This window comes from Theobroma cacao, chromosome 9, assembly GCF_053813885.1.
Source record: "Theobroma cacao isolate CCN51 chromosome 9, ASM5381388v1, whole genome shotgun sequence".
Taxonomy (NCBI): domain Eukaryota; kingdom Viridiplantae; phylum Streptophyta; class Magnoliopsida; order Malvales; family Malvaceae; genus Theobroma; species Theobroma cacao.
The window spans coordinates 8,069,386-8,086,479 of record NC_142647.1 but is presented as its reverse complement, the minus strand read 5'-3'; the positions used below and the strand labels follow the sequence as shown (position 1 = coordinate 8,086,479).

At 33.2% G+C, this 17,094-nt stretch overlaps 2 protein-coding genes across 2 annotated transcripts; both read right to left on the bottom strand.

Annotated features, from left to right (window-relative positions):
• Positions 1-2,598: 2,598 nt before the first annotated feature.
• On the bottom strand, positions 2,599-4,045 carry CRR6 (chlororespiratory reduction 6). The gene is made up of 4 exons (XM_007013586.3): positions 3,796-4,045; positions 3,235-3,366; positions 2,941-3,149; positions 2,599-2,840 (listed from the first exon to the last, which is right to left on the bottom strand). Exons 1-4 carry the CDS (start codon positions 4,010-4,012, stop codon positions 2,634-2,636), a joined length of 765 nt encoding a protein of 254 aa, XP_007013648.3. The 5' UTR covers positions 4,013-4,045; the 3' UTR covers positions 2,599-2,633.
• A 521-nt stretch (positions 4,046-4,566) lies between these two features.
• On the bottom strand, positions 4,567-7,646 carry LOC18588887 (receptor-like protein EIX2). Its single transcript, XM_007013585.3, has 2 exons — positions 7,274-7,646; positions 4,567-7,125 (listed from the first exon to the last, which is right to left on the bottom strand). The coding sequence occupies exons 1-2, from the start codon at positions 7,620-7,622 to the stop codon at positions 4,724-4,726; spliced, it is 2,751 nt and encodes a 916-aa protein (XP_007013647.3). The 5' UTR covers positions 7,623-7,646; the 3' UTR covers positions 4,567-4,723.
• Between the last annotated feature and the right edge of the window lie 9,448 nt (positions 7,647-17,094).

Sequence of the window (17,094 nt, the reverse complement as noted above, 5' to 3'; positions counted from 1 at the left end):
GCAACATATTATTGCTTAACACCTCTAGTCATAGTTTGTTTTAGATCTCCTAAGTTTGTATGAATTAAACTTAATAATTCAGATTCCTTATTTACTGAAATACAAGTTTTCTTAGTTGATTTCATTTCAGCACATATTTCGTATTTATTAAAGCATCCATTTTTAATATTAGAAATTAAACCTAGTGATTTCATTTTCTTAATATAGGGAATGCTAACATGTCCTAGTCTACCATGCCATAAATCAACAGAGTCAATCATGTAAGTAGAAGAATTACCATTTTCATCCAAAATATTGGAAATGTTAAGTACAAAGAGTCCTTGATTGCAATAACCATTATCCACAAACACATTATTTTTTGTCATCACAATCTTGTCAGATTCGAATGACGCTTTCACCTCAACCTTGCCTAATAAGGCCACAAATACCAAGTTTGCCCTTATATTGGGAACATGAAGAACATCATTTACAGTTAGGGTTTTGCCAGATGTGAGCTTGAGAAGGACTTTCCCTTTACCAAGAACTTGAGCAGTTTGAGAATCACCAAGTTATATTGTCTCTTCTCTTTCTCCTACTGGAGTATAGGAGGTAAAGGCATTTCTGTTTGCACAAATATGTTTGGTAGCACCTGAGTCTACCACCCATTCCTTCACACTGACCACCATATTTGCTTGTGAAATGACCGCGGTAATTACATCGTCGGATTCATTTGCTTTGACCAAGTTGACTCTTTGATCAGTAGGTTTGTCATTTCCCTTTGCTCTTTTCCTGCATTGTGCTGCATGATGCCCTGGCTTTCCACAGACAAAACAACTACCTTTCTTTTTGAAGGTAGGATAAGGAGCTTTGGGTTTATGATCAGATTTGTAAGGGTATCTTTGTTGACGCTGGGTTCTGCCTTGCACAAGATTAGCTTTAGTTGCAATTTCCTTAGCTTTGGAGGCCTTAATCTCCCTACAGGTTGTGTCTTCAATGATGATCTGCACAATCAAATCTGCAAGTGACAACTACTTTTCCTTGTGCTTCAGTTGTTGCTTGTATCCATTCCAAGATTCTGGCAGCTTCTCAATCAGCAACCCAGCAACGAACTCTTCTTGCAAGTTGATTTTTTCAACCTTAAAATCATCCACCAGCTTGTGGTATTCATTAATCTGACTCTTGATGTCCTTGTCATCATCTTCCAGCGATAAAAGTTGCCAATCACAAACTTCTGTTTCTCAACATCTTTAGTAGTGTATTTGACTATCATTGACTCCCATATTTGCTTTGCTTTTTTGTAAGGGCTGTATACATCAAACAACTCATTAGAAAGTGTGCTAATGATTATATGCCTACATACCTTATTTGCATGCATCCATGGTTTCAGCATCTTGACATCATCTGGCTTGGAATCAATTAGTGCAAAAGCCACCCCATGAACATCAAAGATTGAAAAAATCCTTTCTTGCCACCTTTTGAAGTTTCTGCCATCAAAGACTTCTATTTTGGAAATATCTGGAAATGGTTTGGCATATGAAACCGAGGGTATAAGAGGAATGGTCATCGAAGTGGGAGCTATGGGGGAACCGTTGACAGTGGTGGTGGCAGTAGGGACAGAGGTAGCATTAGGAACAGTGGTAGCAACATTATCAACGTGGGAATGCATTATCCTTAAGAATGTTAAAAAAAATTATTAGCAACAAAGGAATATAAAACAAGTGAAAACAGTAATTGGTCTAAGGCGTGGTATCACTGCCCTTAAAGATAATTTTCTCTCCTTCGGAGTATAAAACTCGATACAAAAGAATTGTAGCAGTTATCCTCCAGATTTAACAAACCCTTCCTTATAGTTTGCACAAACTATTAAGGGATGACAGGAACAACAAAAAGGAGAAAACTCAACTAGAAAAGAAAAGAGGCAGAGAAAGCTTAAGAGAAGAAAGGAGGCAAAGAAAGTTAGTGGAGAAAGCTTAAGAGAAGAAAAGCTTTGGTGTGTGTTGTGAGTGAATGTGTGAGGGTGTGAGGCTGTATTTATAGGCATGGAGTGACCAGGTAAGCATGGTAGAGTTTTAGTTTGATTTAATCAAAAACTGAAAAAGCTTAAAAAAAATCAAAACCAAGATACAAAAAGTCACTTGGACACAACTTACGTGTGTATTCGCACTCAAAGGGGGGAAAGCTGAAATTTTTAAAAATTTGACCCAATGTTATATGCGCACGACCCACTCCGTTTTCCTTACTTGCAACAAGTCTATAGTTGATTTTCATATATAAAGTATTCAACTTTTATGTATCTTGACAATATAGGATGTTTGAACCCTATGAAATACATTATTTTCCAACATAGATTGCTGGCAAGCAATTAAGAAGTAGACCAATTAAGTAATGATAATATAGTTTTGCTGTTTTTTGTTTTCATCTGTGTTTCTTTCTTCTAGAGTTAAAATTTATTACACAACCACAGAGAAGGTGGGTAATGCAGCCAAATCCAATCCTTGTGCTAATAGCTGAACAAACCCTCCTTAGTTTGGCTTGATTTAAAACCCAAATTATGGGGCAATTCGAAAGCTATGTAGCTTAGGAGGCTTAATCCAAAAACCGTGGAGGCAATGTTGGACGAGCGAGCTGGAATTATTAACTACTTCCTGGTTTTTTTATGATGAATCAAGTGCATGTTGATCAATCAAGTCAAACAGTTCATCTCCGATCCCAAATCCAAGCATCCTAGCCATGTCACTTGTCTTCAGTCTAGGTTTTGGAATGCCTTGCTGTTTCAACCATGCGTATACAATGAAGACCTTCTTCATGATAAACAACTCCAGGGCCTCTGGATTAAACACAACTCCCATTCTCATGCTCATCTGCCAACATATACGAGAGGGAAAGAAAAAAAAATTAGGCCATTAAAAATATTTTCTCTGCCTCTCAATTGGGTGTTCTATATATTTCAATCGACATTACCTGGTGCGGGACTAACATGGCTGCATAACGAGCTAATTCTCCAGCTCGCCAGTCCAACAAGACAGGGAGCCAGGGATAAGTAGCATCAAGTCTTACAAACCATAACCTTATATCAGGAAATTCTGACAGTTCTCGTGGATCATGTGGATCATCTCTTGTATAATTAATAGTAAATCCAATTGTTCTTTCAAGAAACTCTTTTGCTTCGGCTGCAAAGATAGTAGAGTTTATCAGGGTTACAACCTAAAACTTTATGAAAATATAAGCAAATGAAAATCTATATGTGATTTCTACCTGATGAAGGTGAAGTAATTCCAGTAGCAATCTGAAATGGGGATAAATCAAGCCGGCGTATAGCATCATTATCAATGACTACATCAAATCGGCCTTCACTTGGAGGCAATGGAGGCTCTACCTGGGGTGAATCTGTGGGTAACAGAGTTTTAAAAACAGATTTAACATAAATTTCCAATTTTAATCATGGGTAACTGGGCATAGTATAAAACTTAAAAATAGCTAAATTATACTTAATCAGTAGTTCAGACCCTTTTGGGCCTTATCTACTAGTACTAGCTACTTTTCCAGAATTCTAATTTTAACATCCCATCTTGTAATTTCAGTCTCTATTTCCAAATTCCAGTACTTTGCAACAAAATATCCCTATATACGGTACGCTATCAGTATCAGATTCTTGTTCTTTCCTTTTTCCTTTCTTGTTCTTCCTCCCCCAAAATTGAATTGTTTTAATCAAACATTGAGCACAAATTGAGACCAGGAAATAAAAAAGCAACTTCCAAAATTATATCTCAAAACGAAACAACATTCTAGCTAGTAGTGAAATTGATCAGTCGTTACCATCCTCATCCCCATACAAGGAGAGGTCAAAATTTCCGGAAGGATTGAAGGAGACTGAGACTGCAACCTGTCCTCTTTGTCGACTGAAGCGAGTAATGGTTAAAGCAGCCACTGAACCCGAGATGGGTTTGCATGAAATCCATGGAGTTGAGGAAGGAATAATGGTGTGTTTGAGTGAAGGAGAAAGAGGAAGTAAAGGGTTAATGGCAGTAGCCATGAACTGTGTATTTTATGGCCGCAAGAGTGGCTTATATAGTTTGTTTCTGTCTCTTTTCACTTTATCTACTAGGTAGTCGGTACTTTCGCTTGCGGCCTTGTGTTCGAAGCGTTGATATCCATTTTATGAGGTTTTTGTAGGCTGTTGCTCAGGCCTATCTTACAAACATGCTTCCTCTTCATCTTAAAATATTAATCTTAGAAATAATAAAATGCATGATTTTACTTTTATTTTTATATTCAACAAAATAATTATTCAAATTTTTACCTTTATTTTTTATATAAAACGAAATAATTATATTTGAATATAAGTGAGTCTTACATTTTAATCAAATATATTTTTTAACATAAGCCCATATTTATAAATATAAAGATTTTATGAGTTGTGCATTCATACATTTATCTATCTACTCTAATATTCAGATTCAATCCCTTTCCTCCAATCTAAATAAAAATAATGTTATATACTTAATTTATGTAATAAGATTTTTTGATTTGTAAATTTAAATTCTTAAATTTAGCTTTTATTTAATAATTGTAAAAAAAAAACTCTCATAATTAATTTAAGGAATCTTATTTAAATATTACCCAAAATTACATATAATTTTAGACATTAAAAATTAAAATAGAAGATAATACACTGCGCTGCAACAACCAAACAAAAGAAGAAAAAACACATATCTTCAGAACAAGTACATACTTTAATCCTATTTTAATTATTTCCCTTCCCAAACTTCCTTCGCAAGCGAGCCTCCTTCAATGAAATCCAAAGTAACATTTTTTCTTTCAAGTTATCAACATACCGGAAATACGCATGCCTCCACGACTCCTTCAAAACTAAGGTACCACAAACACTCCAAAATCCCACAGCAAACCCCGTAGCAATGCTAAGATAGAGCCATAGCTTGTCTTTTGAACCATCAGCACCATGGGATGATGGCGTCGAAGGAGAGTTGTCTCCTGCACACCTTGTTTGGAGGGGAACCCCACAGAGCAATGGATTGCCCTCGTAGTTGGACGAATCATTAAGTGTTTGGAGCTGATTCCCTGTGGGAATTCTTCCTGACAAGTTGTTGTAAGATAAGTTCAAGTGTGCCAAAAGTGACAAAGAGGCAAGGCTTGGAGGAATCGTCCCTGAGAGATTGTTCTGCGACAGATCAAGAGATTCCAACAATCGCAGGTCGCCAATATTGTTGGGAATGCTTCCATTTAAATGATTTCTTGACAAATTCAAGGTGTCCAAAAAAGCCAATCTAAATATCCCATCCGGCATTTCACCTGTAAGATCATTCTTTGAAAGGTCAATGTTCTTGACCTGCAGAAGAGTTCTGCTATATTCAAGTTCTCTTCCCTTGGTCCCAACCAGGAGTGTCTGCTCATTAATGGTACTATCTTGGAGGTCAAATAACTCTTCGTAATCCAAACTTGTATTGCCATACTTCAAGCTGGTGAAATTATGGAAACATTTCGGAATGGATCCATTAAAATTATTGTCTGAAAGATCCAAATCGTGGATATGAGAAAGACGGCAAAGTTGTTCAGGAATGTTCCCCTCAAGCAGGTTCGACCGAAGCTGTAAAATGTAAAGCCGAGGTACATTCCGGAAAAGGTGTAGTGGACAAGGAATATTGCCACGAAGATTGTTGTTGTTCAATATCAACAAAACGAGGGCACATAACGAACTCAGGGAACTTGGGATTTTACCAGAGAGGCTATTGTTTGAGATATCCAGAACTTTCAAGCTTGGCAATTCATTCCAACAATTTGGAAGTTCTCCAGAGAACCTGTTATGCCCGGCAGAAAGAAATTTTAGACCCTTCATTTTGCATAATGATGATGGCAAGCTACCACTGATCTGGTTCCTAGAAAGAAAAAATGTTTGCAACCCTGGCATTAGTTCCCCAATGTTCTGTGGAATAGAACCTGAAAATGAATTTCTCTGGAGATACAATTGCCTTGCATTAGTCAACCAAAGTGGGATCTGGCCCTCGAAGCTATTCCTACTCAAATCAATAATATCTAACCATTCTGAGTAAATTTGTCTGGGTAACTTGGCCTTGATGTTGTTATTGGAAAGATCTACGTACCAACATTTAGAAAATAATCTGGCAAACCATTCTTCTTCTACAGTGTCCGAAATCCCAGCATTGGAAATTATAACATAGGAAAGATTGCTTTGAACTTGAAGCCAAACTGGAAAAGAAGGACCTACCAGGCAATTAATTAATGTGAGGGTTCTAAGCCTGAAAGGAGGAACCCAGTCATGTTTCACGTTAAAAATCAATGACTTATTTGGATATGTTGTGAGCCTGAAAGAATCCAATTTGGTGAGATTTGCTAAATGGGCTTCTGTCAAGACACCTTCCATTTGGTTTGATTGTAGATCCACTATGGATAGCTCGGTGAGTTGCCCAAAACGTTCGGGAATTGTTCCATTGAGATGATTATGAGAGAGTTCCAATAAACTCAAGGATGACAAGTTCCCTATAGAAGCCGGAATTGAACCCCAAAAGAAGTTAGTGTTGAGGTCCAATTCTTGCAAATTCTTGAGTGCTCCTAATGATGCTGGCAAGATTCCTTCGAGGTCGTTGCCTCCTAAATCAAGGTACTCTAAACTGTTCTTATGGCAAGCTGAGAGACGGTCCAGAAACTCAACAATTCCACCGTGGAAATGGTTCGAATTGAGACTCAAAACTCTCAACTTGCACAAATTTCCGAGCCAACCCGGAATTGTACCACCGAAGCGAATATTTGTTGCCAGATTAAGCACTTCAAGATTGGTTCGGTTAGAGAACCAGTGCGGTAATGGAGACTTAATTGAATTGCCAAACAAATTGAGGACCTCAAGTGAAGTGAAGTTGACTGATGGAAGGGTGAGATCAAGGCTTGTAAGCCTACAATCATACAAATATAAAGACGAAAGAGATGGCAGCATGTTAACTGCTTTCAACCAATGTCCTCCTACGTCAACGAGGTTCACCCATCCTAGATTTAAATATTCCAGTGAATACAGACTTGAAAGCCATAGAAGGCTTTTGGCATGCAAACCACGATTCATAGTCAGGTCAAGAAACTCCAAGGCTGATAAGTTCCCTAGATGAGATGGAATCTCTCCTGCAAAGAATTGAGTAAGAGAGATTAAGAACTTTCAAGTTCTTTAACATGCCAAAGAACTTGGGAATCTCGTTTCCACAAAAAGAATTGCCCATAAAACTCAAGTGACTCAAATGTTTCAAGTGAAGCAAAGAAGGCTTTATCTTACCACTCAAGGAATAACTATGGAGGTCAAGCTCAGTGACATGAGCAGTTCGGTTGTTGCATTCTACCCCTTGCCATCGGCAGCAATCCAATCCAACCCAAGAGGAAAGCCTTCCAAGAGGATCGATGAGACCTTCCTTGAAATAGACAAGTGCCTTTCTCTCAGTCTCTATGCATTTGTCGCTGACGTTGCCATTGCCTGAACATGAGGACGCAAGCAGTAGCAAGTGAAATAGCAAGAGAAAGAAATATACCATGAAACTGGAACATGGGTTGTTGCTGTGGCTGTGACTGATGTCCATAATTGGAAATGTTTTGGTTGTTATGGGATCTACCGATCTACTGATGTCCATTATTCTTATATACCACTAAATTAACCATTGTAGACAAGATTGCTTCCTTTTTCACGACTCTGGTTCCTTAGAAATTAATGGTATGCCAAAACTTCAAAAGTAGAAAGCGGAAATTAGTCCATTGACGCGTGGACCAAATTCAAGGTAAACCACCAAAGTCTTCCAAGTATCTTGACATTAAGCACTCATCTTCTGTTGTCCATACCAAATACATAGACTTCCAGTCACGAGTGAGCTGGAAAAGTGAGACAAGTCTTTTAACATCCGTAAATCATACTCTCAATAAAGCTTGACCTCTAAAGTTGACTTAATTAATCATTTAAATTAATTAGCCTTAAAACTGTGCTGCCATCATACTCAGAAAACTCGACGTCTATTTATCATGAATATTTTTTTTGAAAAGCCATTTATCACAAATTTGATAAGTGTACTCTCCATCAGCGCATTATTAAGATGAATTTCATTCAACTTAATAACAATTTTTTTACACTTGATCATTTGGCTCATTGATAGTGCATGACTCGCTCTCAAAAAAATTCTAAAATTTTTTTTGTGTGAACAATTATATTAGGTTTGGTTTATTTGATATTTTTACTATTTTTTTCAATTTTACATTCTATTCCTTTTTTGTAAAAAAAAATATAAAAATTAAAAATATTATCAAACGAAACCTATTCGAGGCTCAACTTGAGTGAAGTTTGACAGATCACTCAATCCATGGATAAGTCTAATTTTTGCTTTCAAATTCATTTTGATTTTTTATTCAAACACTTTTTTTGTCTAATTAATGTTTTCAAAGACAATAAGAATGGTATAGCAACAGCAATAAATCTTAATGAAAAGATGCATCCGAATATTTATCTTATTAGTTGGTACATAATCTCCTGCCTAAAGAATAGGGTTCGAATCTTCCCTCCCACAATTACAAAAAAAAATATAAAAAAAATCCTAATGAAAAGATCTTATTAATACAATAGAACTATAAAAATAAAAGATTTTATGAAACTATTATACCACATCAGCTTGTATCTCCTTTCACTCATTAATGTCAATTCATCAGTATTTAATATTTCCATGTCACTTATCACACCAAAAGTTGAAATTTCCCATAAAATTTTTTCCACAACACATAAATCATAAATCAATCCTTTGAGCATTTATTTTTTATTTAGTTTGAATGAAAGAAATACTTTTTCATATGTACATACACACACGTGTTCAAGTATGTGTGAAGAAATTAAAAAGAAAAAATAAAAACTAGTATTATCTAAATTTAAATCAAAATAATTTTTATGATAATTTTCATTAAATTGAGTTCATGTTCAATATTGTAGTCTAACCTAGTTTGTTATATCATATTATGGATGATTATGATATTGTCTTTTTATCAAAACGAAATAAGTTCTTTTTTGAAAGATATAAAAATGAAAAAAAAAAGCATAAATTATAATGTAAATTTACATTTTATTATTTGAAAAAAGATTGCTCCCCTTTTCAAGATCCAGGTTCCTTTGAATTAATGGTATGCCAAAACTTCCAAGCATAAAGGGGAATACTAGGCCTCTAACGTGTAGGATCAGAATCAAGGCAAGCCACCAAACTCTTGTCACTGTTTCCGCATCAAGCACTCGTCTTGAATGCTCCCTACCAAATCCCAAGAGTTGTAGTTACGAGTGAGCTAGAAAAGAGAGACAAGTCTTTGAACGTCCGTAAACCAATACTAGAGAAACTTGACCTTTAAACCGGACTCTACAGAGTCTAAAAAGCTCCGTAAATCATACACTCAAAAAAAAAAAAGTTGACCTCTAAACTTGACTTAATTAGTCATTTAAATTAATTAGCCTAAGAACTCCACCATTATACTCAGAAAACTTGACATCTATTTATCACGAATTTGATCTGTATACTCTCCATCCGCAAATCATTGTGATGAACTTCATTGTGGGATGGGGATTACCATTGGTGAAAAATACAGTTATGGGGGAGATATTTTGTCGAATTGGCATTGTATATGTCTGTAGATAATTTTTTGTTCTGCACATCCTGTGAAAATGTGGAAAACAGGGGTGATAGGTATTTGTTTAGAGCCAAAGTTGACACAAAGGCAGAGTAGGAACAAAGTGGGGATGGGATTTGGAGTCATTTAGGGATATTGGGAGGGTATACTTGGTTGCAAGTTGAGGGTATATCGACCAATATCTTCATGTAAATAAGAAACTAAACTAGATATTACATTTTTTTGAGTTAATTCTTAGAAATGCAGCAGTTAATGTAATTGGTTTGTACTTGAACATAAACCTAATTGTTACATTTTTTGTTTCTTAGTACAAGGGGAAGTTAATATAATGATATCATTTCATGAGATATTTTTCTTGGATTGCATAAATAAATCAATAAAACAAAAGATCTAGTGTTTCAAATTACAAGCAGAAATTACATTCAATTATAATGTTTCATATTATAAGTAAAAATTGCATACAACCACACAAAAAAAGATTTCAAGATTTTCATACACCATTTTAACTTATGGAAAGGGCCAACATTTCCATATGTAATGTGAAACAAAAAATGGTAAGAGTATTCAAAAGTCCCTATACTATAAACTTTTATTCAATTTAATCCCTCTATCTTAAAATTTCCTTAATTTAATCCATGTAGTATACTATTTAATGTATTTTGATTCTTATAACATAGCACACAAAAGCCATGTGACGAATTTTTTGCTAAAAGAATTCTTTTCATCTGACACATCTTTGTCACGTCAATATGGTCAACAAAGTTACTCATAAAGACCTAATTAACACAAAGTACAGAGATTAATTTTATTAGTTTTTGGATAAATAGGTTATATTGAATAAAATATTATTGTACAAATACTTTTTGCATACTTTGATCACATATATATAAAGATAAATTTAAAAATTTTATAAATAGTATTATAATTAAAATAATAATAATAATTAAAAAATTAAAAAATTTATTAATATTATTAACTATATAAAACTTTAATATAATTAATATAATTAATAAAAATTGTTGACACCTGTGGCGTCATTGACATCACTTACATCTACATGGATCGAAAAGCAAAAAAACCTGTAATTCATTTTTAACTGTACAGGTTACAAGAGTACGGCAGGTATGATGTGACAAAAATAGCATTCCCCTCTGAAAGTATTACGTGCGCAGTACTGTACATAACAAAAAATGGAAAAAGGCGGCAACCCGGCTGAATATTCACAATCAAGACTCAAGTGCGACCCAATCCCACCGCTCAAGCAAAAACAGCAAAAATTTAAACCAGTTAGTGGGAATCAGTGAACCAACCCCCTAACCAGAACACAAGGGCACCATCAGATCATCCAAGAATCAAAAGAGATATCAGAGTCACAACCAGAAGAATCATCCCAGAAAGAGGCAGAAGAGAGCCGTGAACCAGTATATATATTTTTATATTGTCGTATAATAAAGTAAACACATATTATGTATATTGTTTTTTTACTTGCTTATTCGTTTATTTAGTTTAAACAATTAAAACAATAAGTTTCTTATTAAATTAAACAATTGAAGAGTTCTTGATTGAGAAGATTTTATGAATGGGGGTAATCTATCCAAAATGCAGATTATAGAGTGAATTAATTTAAATTTTGAAAGGGGCAGCGCCTATACTGCATCGTTTGTTTGGAGGGATTCTTGAAGTACAAAGCGATGCGTTTTGAATGAGGTTTGTTAGGTTTTGGTGAGCTGCTCTGACCCTTCACAGCCAAGGTGCTCTTGGGCTTGTCCGAGCCCAAATAAGGTAAAACCTTATCCTTTGTTGTTGAGTTTAGATTGAGTTTATTGGGGTTTGCCCATTTGTTTGGTTAAAAGTTTGTTGCTTGAAATGGATGATTTGTTTAAGTAGGATGAAAAAAAAATTATGAAAAATTTACATGATGTTTAAGGGTAGAAAAATAAAAATAAAAAATAGAAATCTGTGTATAAAAATATAGATAAACATGTAGCTATAAAAGAATAGGTTTAATTAAATAAAATATATGTATAAGAAGAAAATGTATGTCTAAAAATAATAATAATAAACTTACTAAAAAAAGAAGATATATGGAGAAAATTAAATAAATATTCTGTAGTAAAAAAAAAGAGAATGTGTAAATAAATGATAGATGAAAACTATTTAGTTGTAAAAGAATAAATTTAAATAGATGCAAAATACAAAAAAAAAAGAATAAATATATAAGTGTATTTAGTTACAAGAAAAATAGAATTTATTTGGGCAAAAAATAGATATAGGTAAAAGTAGACATTTGTAACTAAATATTAAGAATAATAAGGTAAAGAAATAATACTAAAAATAAAATAGATGTTTAGGGTCACTATTAATAGATAGGAAGGCATATAGGATTGGTTGAAAGGATGTCATAATATTAATCATGGGAATAATATATAAGTTATATAAATTGCTCTGATGATGAAATGTTCATTTGGAATGTAAGAAATCACAATTTTGAATGACTTTTTTTAAGTTAAGGATTTCGATTAAGACTCCACCAGTACGATGGGAGGGTTTTAATTTTGAGTCTCGATATTTATAATCCTAAGTTAAAATGAAAAACGCATTAACTTAATTACTAATCAAACAAAAACATAAAAACAAAAAGAAATAATAAGGTAATGATAATAATAAATATAATAATAATTATAGCAAATACAAGAGAATAAATGGCATATATACTTATAGTTTCAAAAATATATAGGTTAGGTTAATAAAAAATAGGAAAAAAATTGAGTTATAAACAGATATCCATAAATAATAATTATGAGATAAAATATTTGGTTTAAAAAATAGTATTTAGGTAAAAGAGAATCTATAGAGTAAAGTAGATAAATACTTAAATATAAAAAGTAATAAAAATGTATAGTAAAAAAATATAATTAAAAAATAAATAAATATAAAATATTCACTCATGATATATATGTATATGCAAAGATAAATAATAAAAAGGAAATTTCAAAGAAGCAACAAAAGAGCAGTAAGAAGGTTAAGAAATAAATATTAGAATTTATGGGCACGTCACACATCATTATTGCATTGTGAAATGTCATGATATGTAAGACATATTATGGGCACGAGTCAAAAGCTCGATGATGAGACTTTTTGAGAAAACTTGCAAAGGAGAGTTGGCTTGAAAAATTTCCTAGGTGAAAGAGTATTTTCGAGTCCCACCAACATGATGGGAGGACTCGGAGGATGTTCTTAATAAAAGACTTTTACTCGTGCTAGGATTTGTATTTATGAAAATATTTTTACTCACAAATGATTACCCCGATGATAGGACTTTTCAAGGGAACTTGAAAAGACAAGCTTTCTCAAGAAATTCCCTAAATGAAAAAACACCTTTGAGTCCCACCAATATGATGGGAAGGCTCGAAGAATGTCTTTAATAAAAAGTTTTCGCTCGTATTATGGTTTGCATCTACAAAAAATGTTATTTTTAAATATAAATGATTACTCCGCTTATGGGATTTACTCAGTAAAATTGCGAAGGTGAGCTTTTTCAAGTGATTCTTTAGGTGAACGATTATTTTCAGGTCCCACCAGTATGATGGGCAGGTGCGGGGAATAACTTCGATAAAAAGTCTTCATTCGACATCTTATCAATGTTTACGTCATACATTTCACGATTATATCACATGTACAATAAAAGAGTAAGTTGTAACCCAGTTTAATAAAATAAATAAATAATGGTTAAGGAAACACAATGAAATAAATTTAAAAATTAAAGCTTTCATAGGATAGCATATGATTAAATGATACTATTCATGAAATAGGCATCACGGGGGGTGTTAATCCTTCCCTGTGAGTAACCATATTCTCAAATATAACTCTTAAAAGTCGCAAACTAGGCTATTGTTTTTTAGATGAACCTAAAATCAATTTAAAACTTCGTCGAATAGAACAAATTTAATATATGATCAATCATACCTAAATAAAAAGATTGGTAGCAACTCTTAATTTTTCCCCTTCTAACGGTCAGGTTCCCAGACCCACACGTTATGACAACTATGTAATATTTTTAATTGATTCTAATTTTTTTCTATCAGCGGTTGTATTCCCAGACCCACACATTACGACAACTGTGTGATATTTTTAATTGATTTCACTATAGGTCTATTTTTTAATGTTTGAAATTATCAACTGTATTATAAAAAAGATCACTTATTAAATCACTTACAAGAAAAAAAATCACTTAATTATGATTTAAAATTATAACTTGAAAAACATGTATTAATTGCCAGTTCTAATTCACGTGTTATACATGTTATCATGTAATAATTTTATAATATAAAAGTTAGGACTTTTATTTTTGTTTATTGTTTTATATAAAAAATGCATATAATAATTATCATATTATCTATGGCTTCTATAACCTTCAAAACTTTAATAAGATTTCCTTTTTACTTTCAATTATGGAATTGAAAATTTTAATTAGATGGCATTATATTGATGTCATTTACTTCTTAAACATCATTATTGAAGCCATCAATGATGGATTATGTCCTATTAGTGACTTAAAGGGAGCTAGTCAACTTTTATTGGGTAGTCAAAGAAGAAGAGAAATAAAGATTAAAATTTTTTAAAACTAATATGTTGAACTTAACCATTAATAATCAAAAGATTTATAATAAACAATAAATTTGTAACAACCCCACCTCGGTTGCTACCAATGTCCGAGACTTTCGAAAAATTTTGCCAAGTCCCGAACAAGCCTCATTTGAGATTTTTGTTAGATCCATTAAATATACATTCACGTAAGTAAGCGAATAATATTAATTGTACTATTGTTTACTCTCTTCAAAATAATAACAATTAAATATCAATCATAAGGTCTTAAACCATTCATGTCCATGAGTTTACAACATTTTGCAACATCTAACAATTTCTTTATGACACAACCCTAGGCAACGGGGCAACTCGAAGCGGGTTAGAAGATGCCTTTACCTAATCTGCAGTGGACCGTATGCACCGATGATTACACGTTAAGCTAATCTTTATCTGCAAAAAGGGGAAATAAGAAGGGTGTGAGTCTCACAGACTCAGTGATCATCGACCTGTGAGCAGGCTAGGAGGGGAAACAAACATATAGATGGAATGTTTATAAATCCAAGAGTAAGCGTAGAAAACACACTCCATTAAGCTGAGAAAGTTTGTTTTTATACCTTGCAAGTCTTAAAAATAATAAATCACAAGTAAACATATATTAAAAGGGTTATATTTAAGGTACTAAAAAAAATCTTTCAATTTTGATATTCAGTCAACAGTAAATCCAATAGCAAGTGTAAAATGAAGAGTCTCAAACATAAAAATACGAAATAACTGATCACCACTAAATATGTAAATTTCACTTGCCATTTGTAGACACCTAAAACAAAAAATTTAAATTATAAAATAAAATATATAAAATAAATAAAGAAATATATATATAAACAAAAGAGGGATGGCTAGGCGTACGCCCAGCCATCCCGTCCCCCACCCACTACCCGTGATGGGGTTCTGGCCACCAACTCCCTGATGCCAGAACCCCCTCGCCGGGTTGTCCAAATTTTTGGACAACCCGGCTCTTTAAAGGGGTACCTGCAAAAAAATCGAGAAGGGGAACAAAAAAATAAAAAAAAAAGCAAGCAAAAGAAAAAAAAAAAGAAGAAGAGAGAGAGAGGTGAGAGGTCGGCAAAGGAGAAAGAAAGAAAAAAGAAGCCAACGGGGAGAAAAAGGAGAAGGAGAAAAAAAGGAAGAAAGAAGAAGAAGAAAAAAGAGAAGGGGGACCCGCGGGGAGAAAAGAGAGAAAGAGAAGGAGAAAGAAAGAAATAAGAAGCCAACGGGGAGAAGAAGGAGAAGGAGAAAGAAAGGAAGGAAGAAAAAAAAGAAAAAAGAGAAGGGGGACCCGCGGGGAGGGAGAAGAAAAGAAAGAGAAAAAGAAAAAAGAGAAAGAAAGGAAAGAAAGGAAAAAAAGAAAGAAAAGGAAAATAAAAAAGAAGACAAAGCAAGTTGACCAAGAAACAAGATAAGAAAAAAGTTGTGGGCTCTTGAATTCACCTGAGTTTCGTCGGACTCAAAATTAGGTAAGTTTTGCATTTTTTTGTTATTTGAGTTATTATATTATTAGTATTAATTTTATTAACATTCAATATAGTTTTTACAAAAATTATAAATGTATTTATAAAATAATAAATAAGAAAAAATATATTTAAGAAATCAAATAAATAATTAAATAATAATAATAACAAGAGTAAGTAAATGCGAAGAATAAAATAAAAAAAAAGAAAGAAATAGTTATATTATAAATATATTTAGATAGTTGTAAATATAATATACATACAAAAATACATGATACGAATATAAAAATATATATATATATATATATAAAAAATGAATGAAAAAATGAAATGATTATTGGAAAAATTTCACTTAAGAAAGGCAAAGAGTTGCTTTTTTTTTAAGTGAATTTTTTTGGGTGCAAAGTTCGAGACAGATTTTCACCGAAGCATCGGGATAAGTCCGAACTCTAAACTCCAATACCCGTTAAGTCAAATAGTCATTGTTAAAAAATAATATATGTAGGAAAATTTTGTTACATTCGAATTAATTTAAATAAATATTACTAAATAAAGTTAATCTAATCGTTTAAAAATTAATTAATTATTTATTAGATAAGCTTTGTAATCAAGTAAAAAAATTGACCAACAACAAATATGGATTTGAATAGAAAACCAAAAAAATAAAGTATATATATAAATAATAAATAATCAAAATTTTTTTAAAACAATCAATAAACGCACGCATGTAGATACCATCACTTTATACTGTCATTGCATGCCACTCTTATTTTGCAAATGGCGCGGGAATCCCGATGATAGGATTTTCCTGAGGAGCTTGTAGAGACCAGTTCTTTCGGGGATATCTCTAGGTGAGGAGAATTTCGAGACTTCACCAAAGCGTTGGGATGGTCTTCGAATAATTTTCCAATAAAAGATTACCGACTCCATCATTTAAAATAAACAAGTCACGACATCATTCTACGCTTGCATCATATGCATACGTAAAACTAAGTCACGACATCATTCTACGCTTGCATCATATGCATACGTAAAACTAAGTGAAAAACTCAGTCTGGCAATTCAATAAAAATTTAATTAATAAAATAGGGATTAAACTAAGAAAATGCTATATTAAGATAACTTAAGATTAAATGGTACTGTTCGTAGAACGGGCGTCACGGAGGTGCTAACCCTTCTCCGTGCGTAATCGCACTCCCGAACCCATCTCTAAAAAACGTGGACCAGTTCTCGTTCTTTTCGACGGACCTAAAATTAATTTAGGACTTCGTCGATTAAGAATCGGGTTAATAGGTGACCAATCACACCTAGATAAAAAAGATTGGTGGCGACTCCCACACATATTTAATTTTTGCCCGCG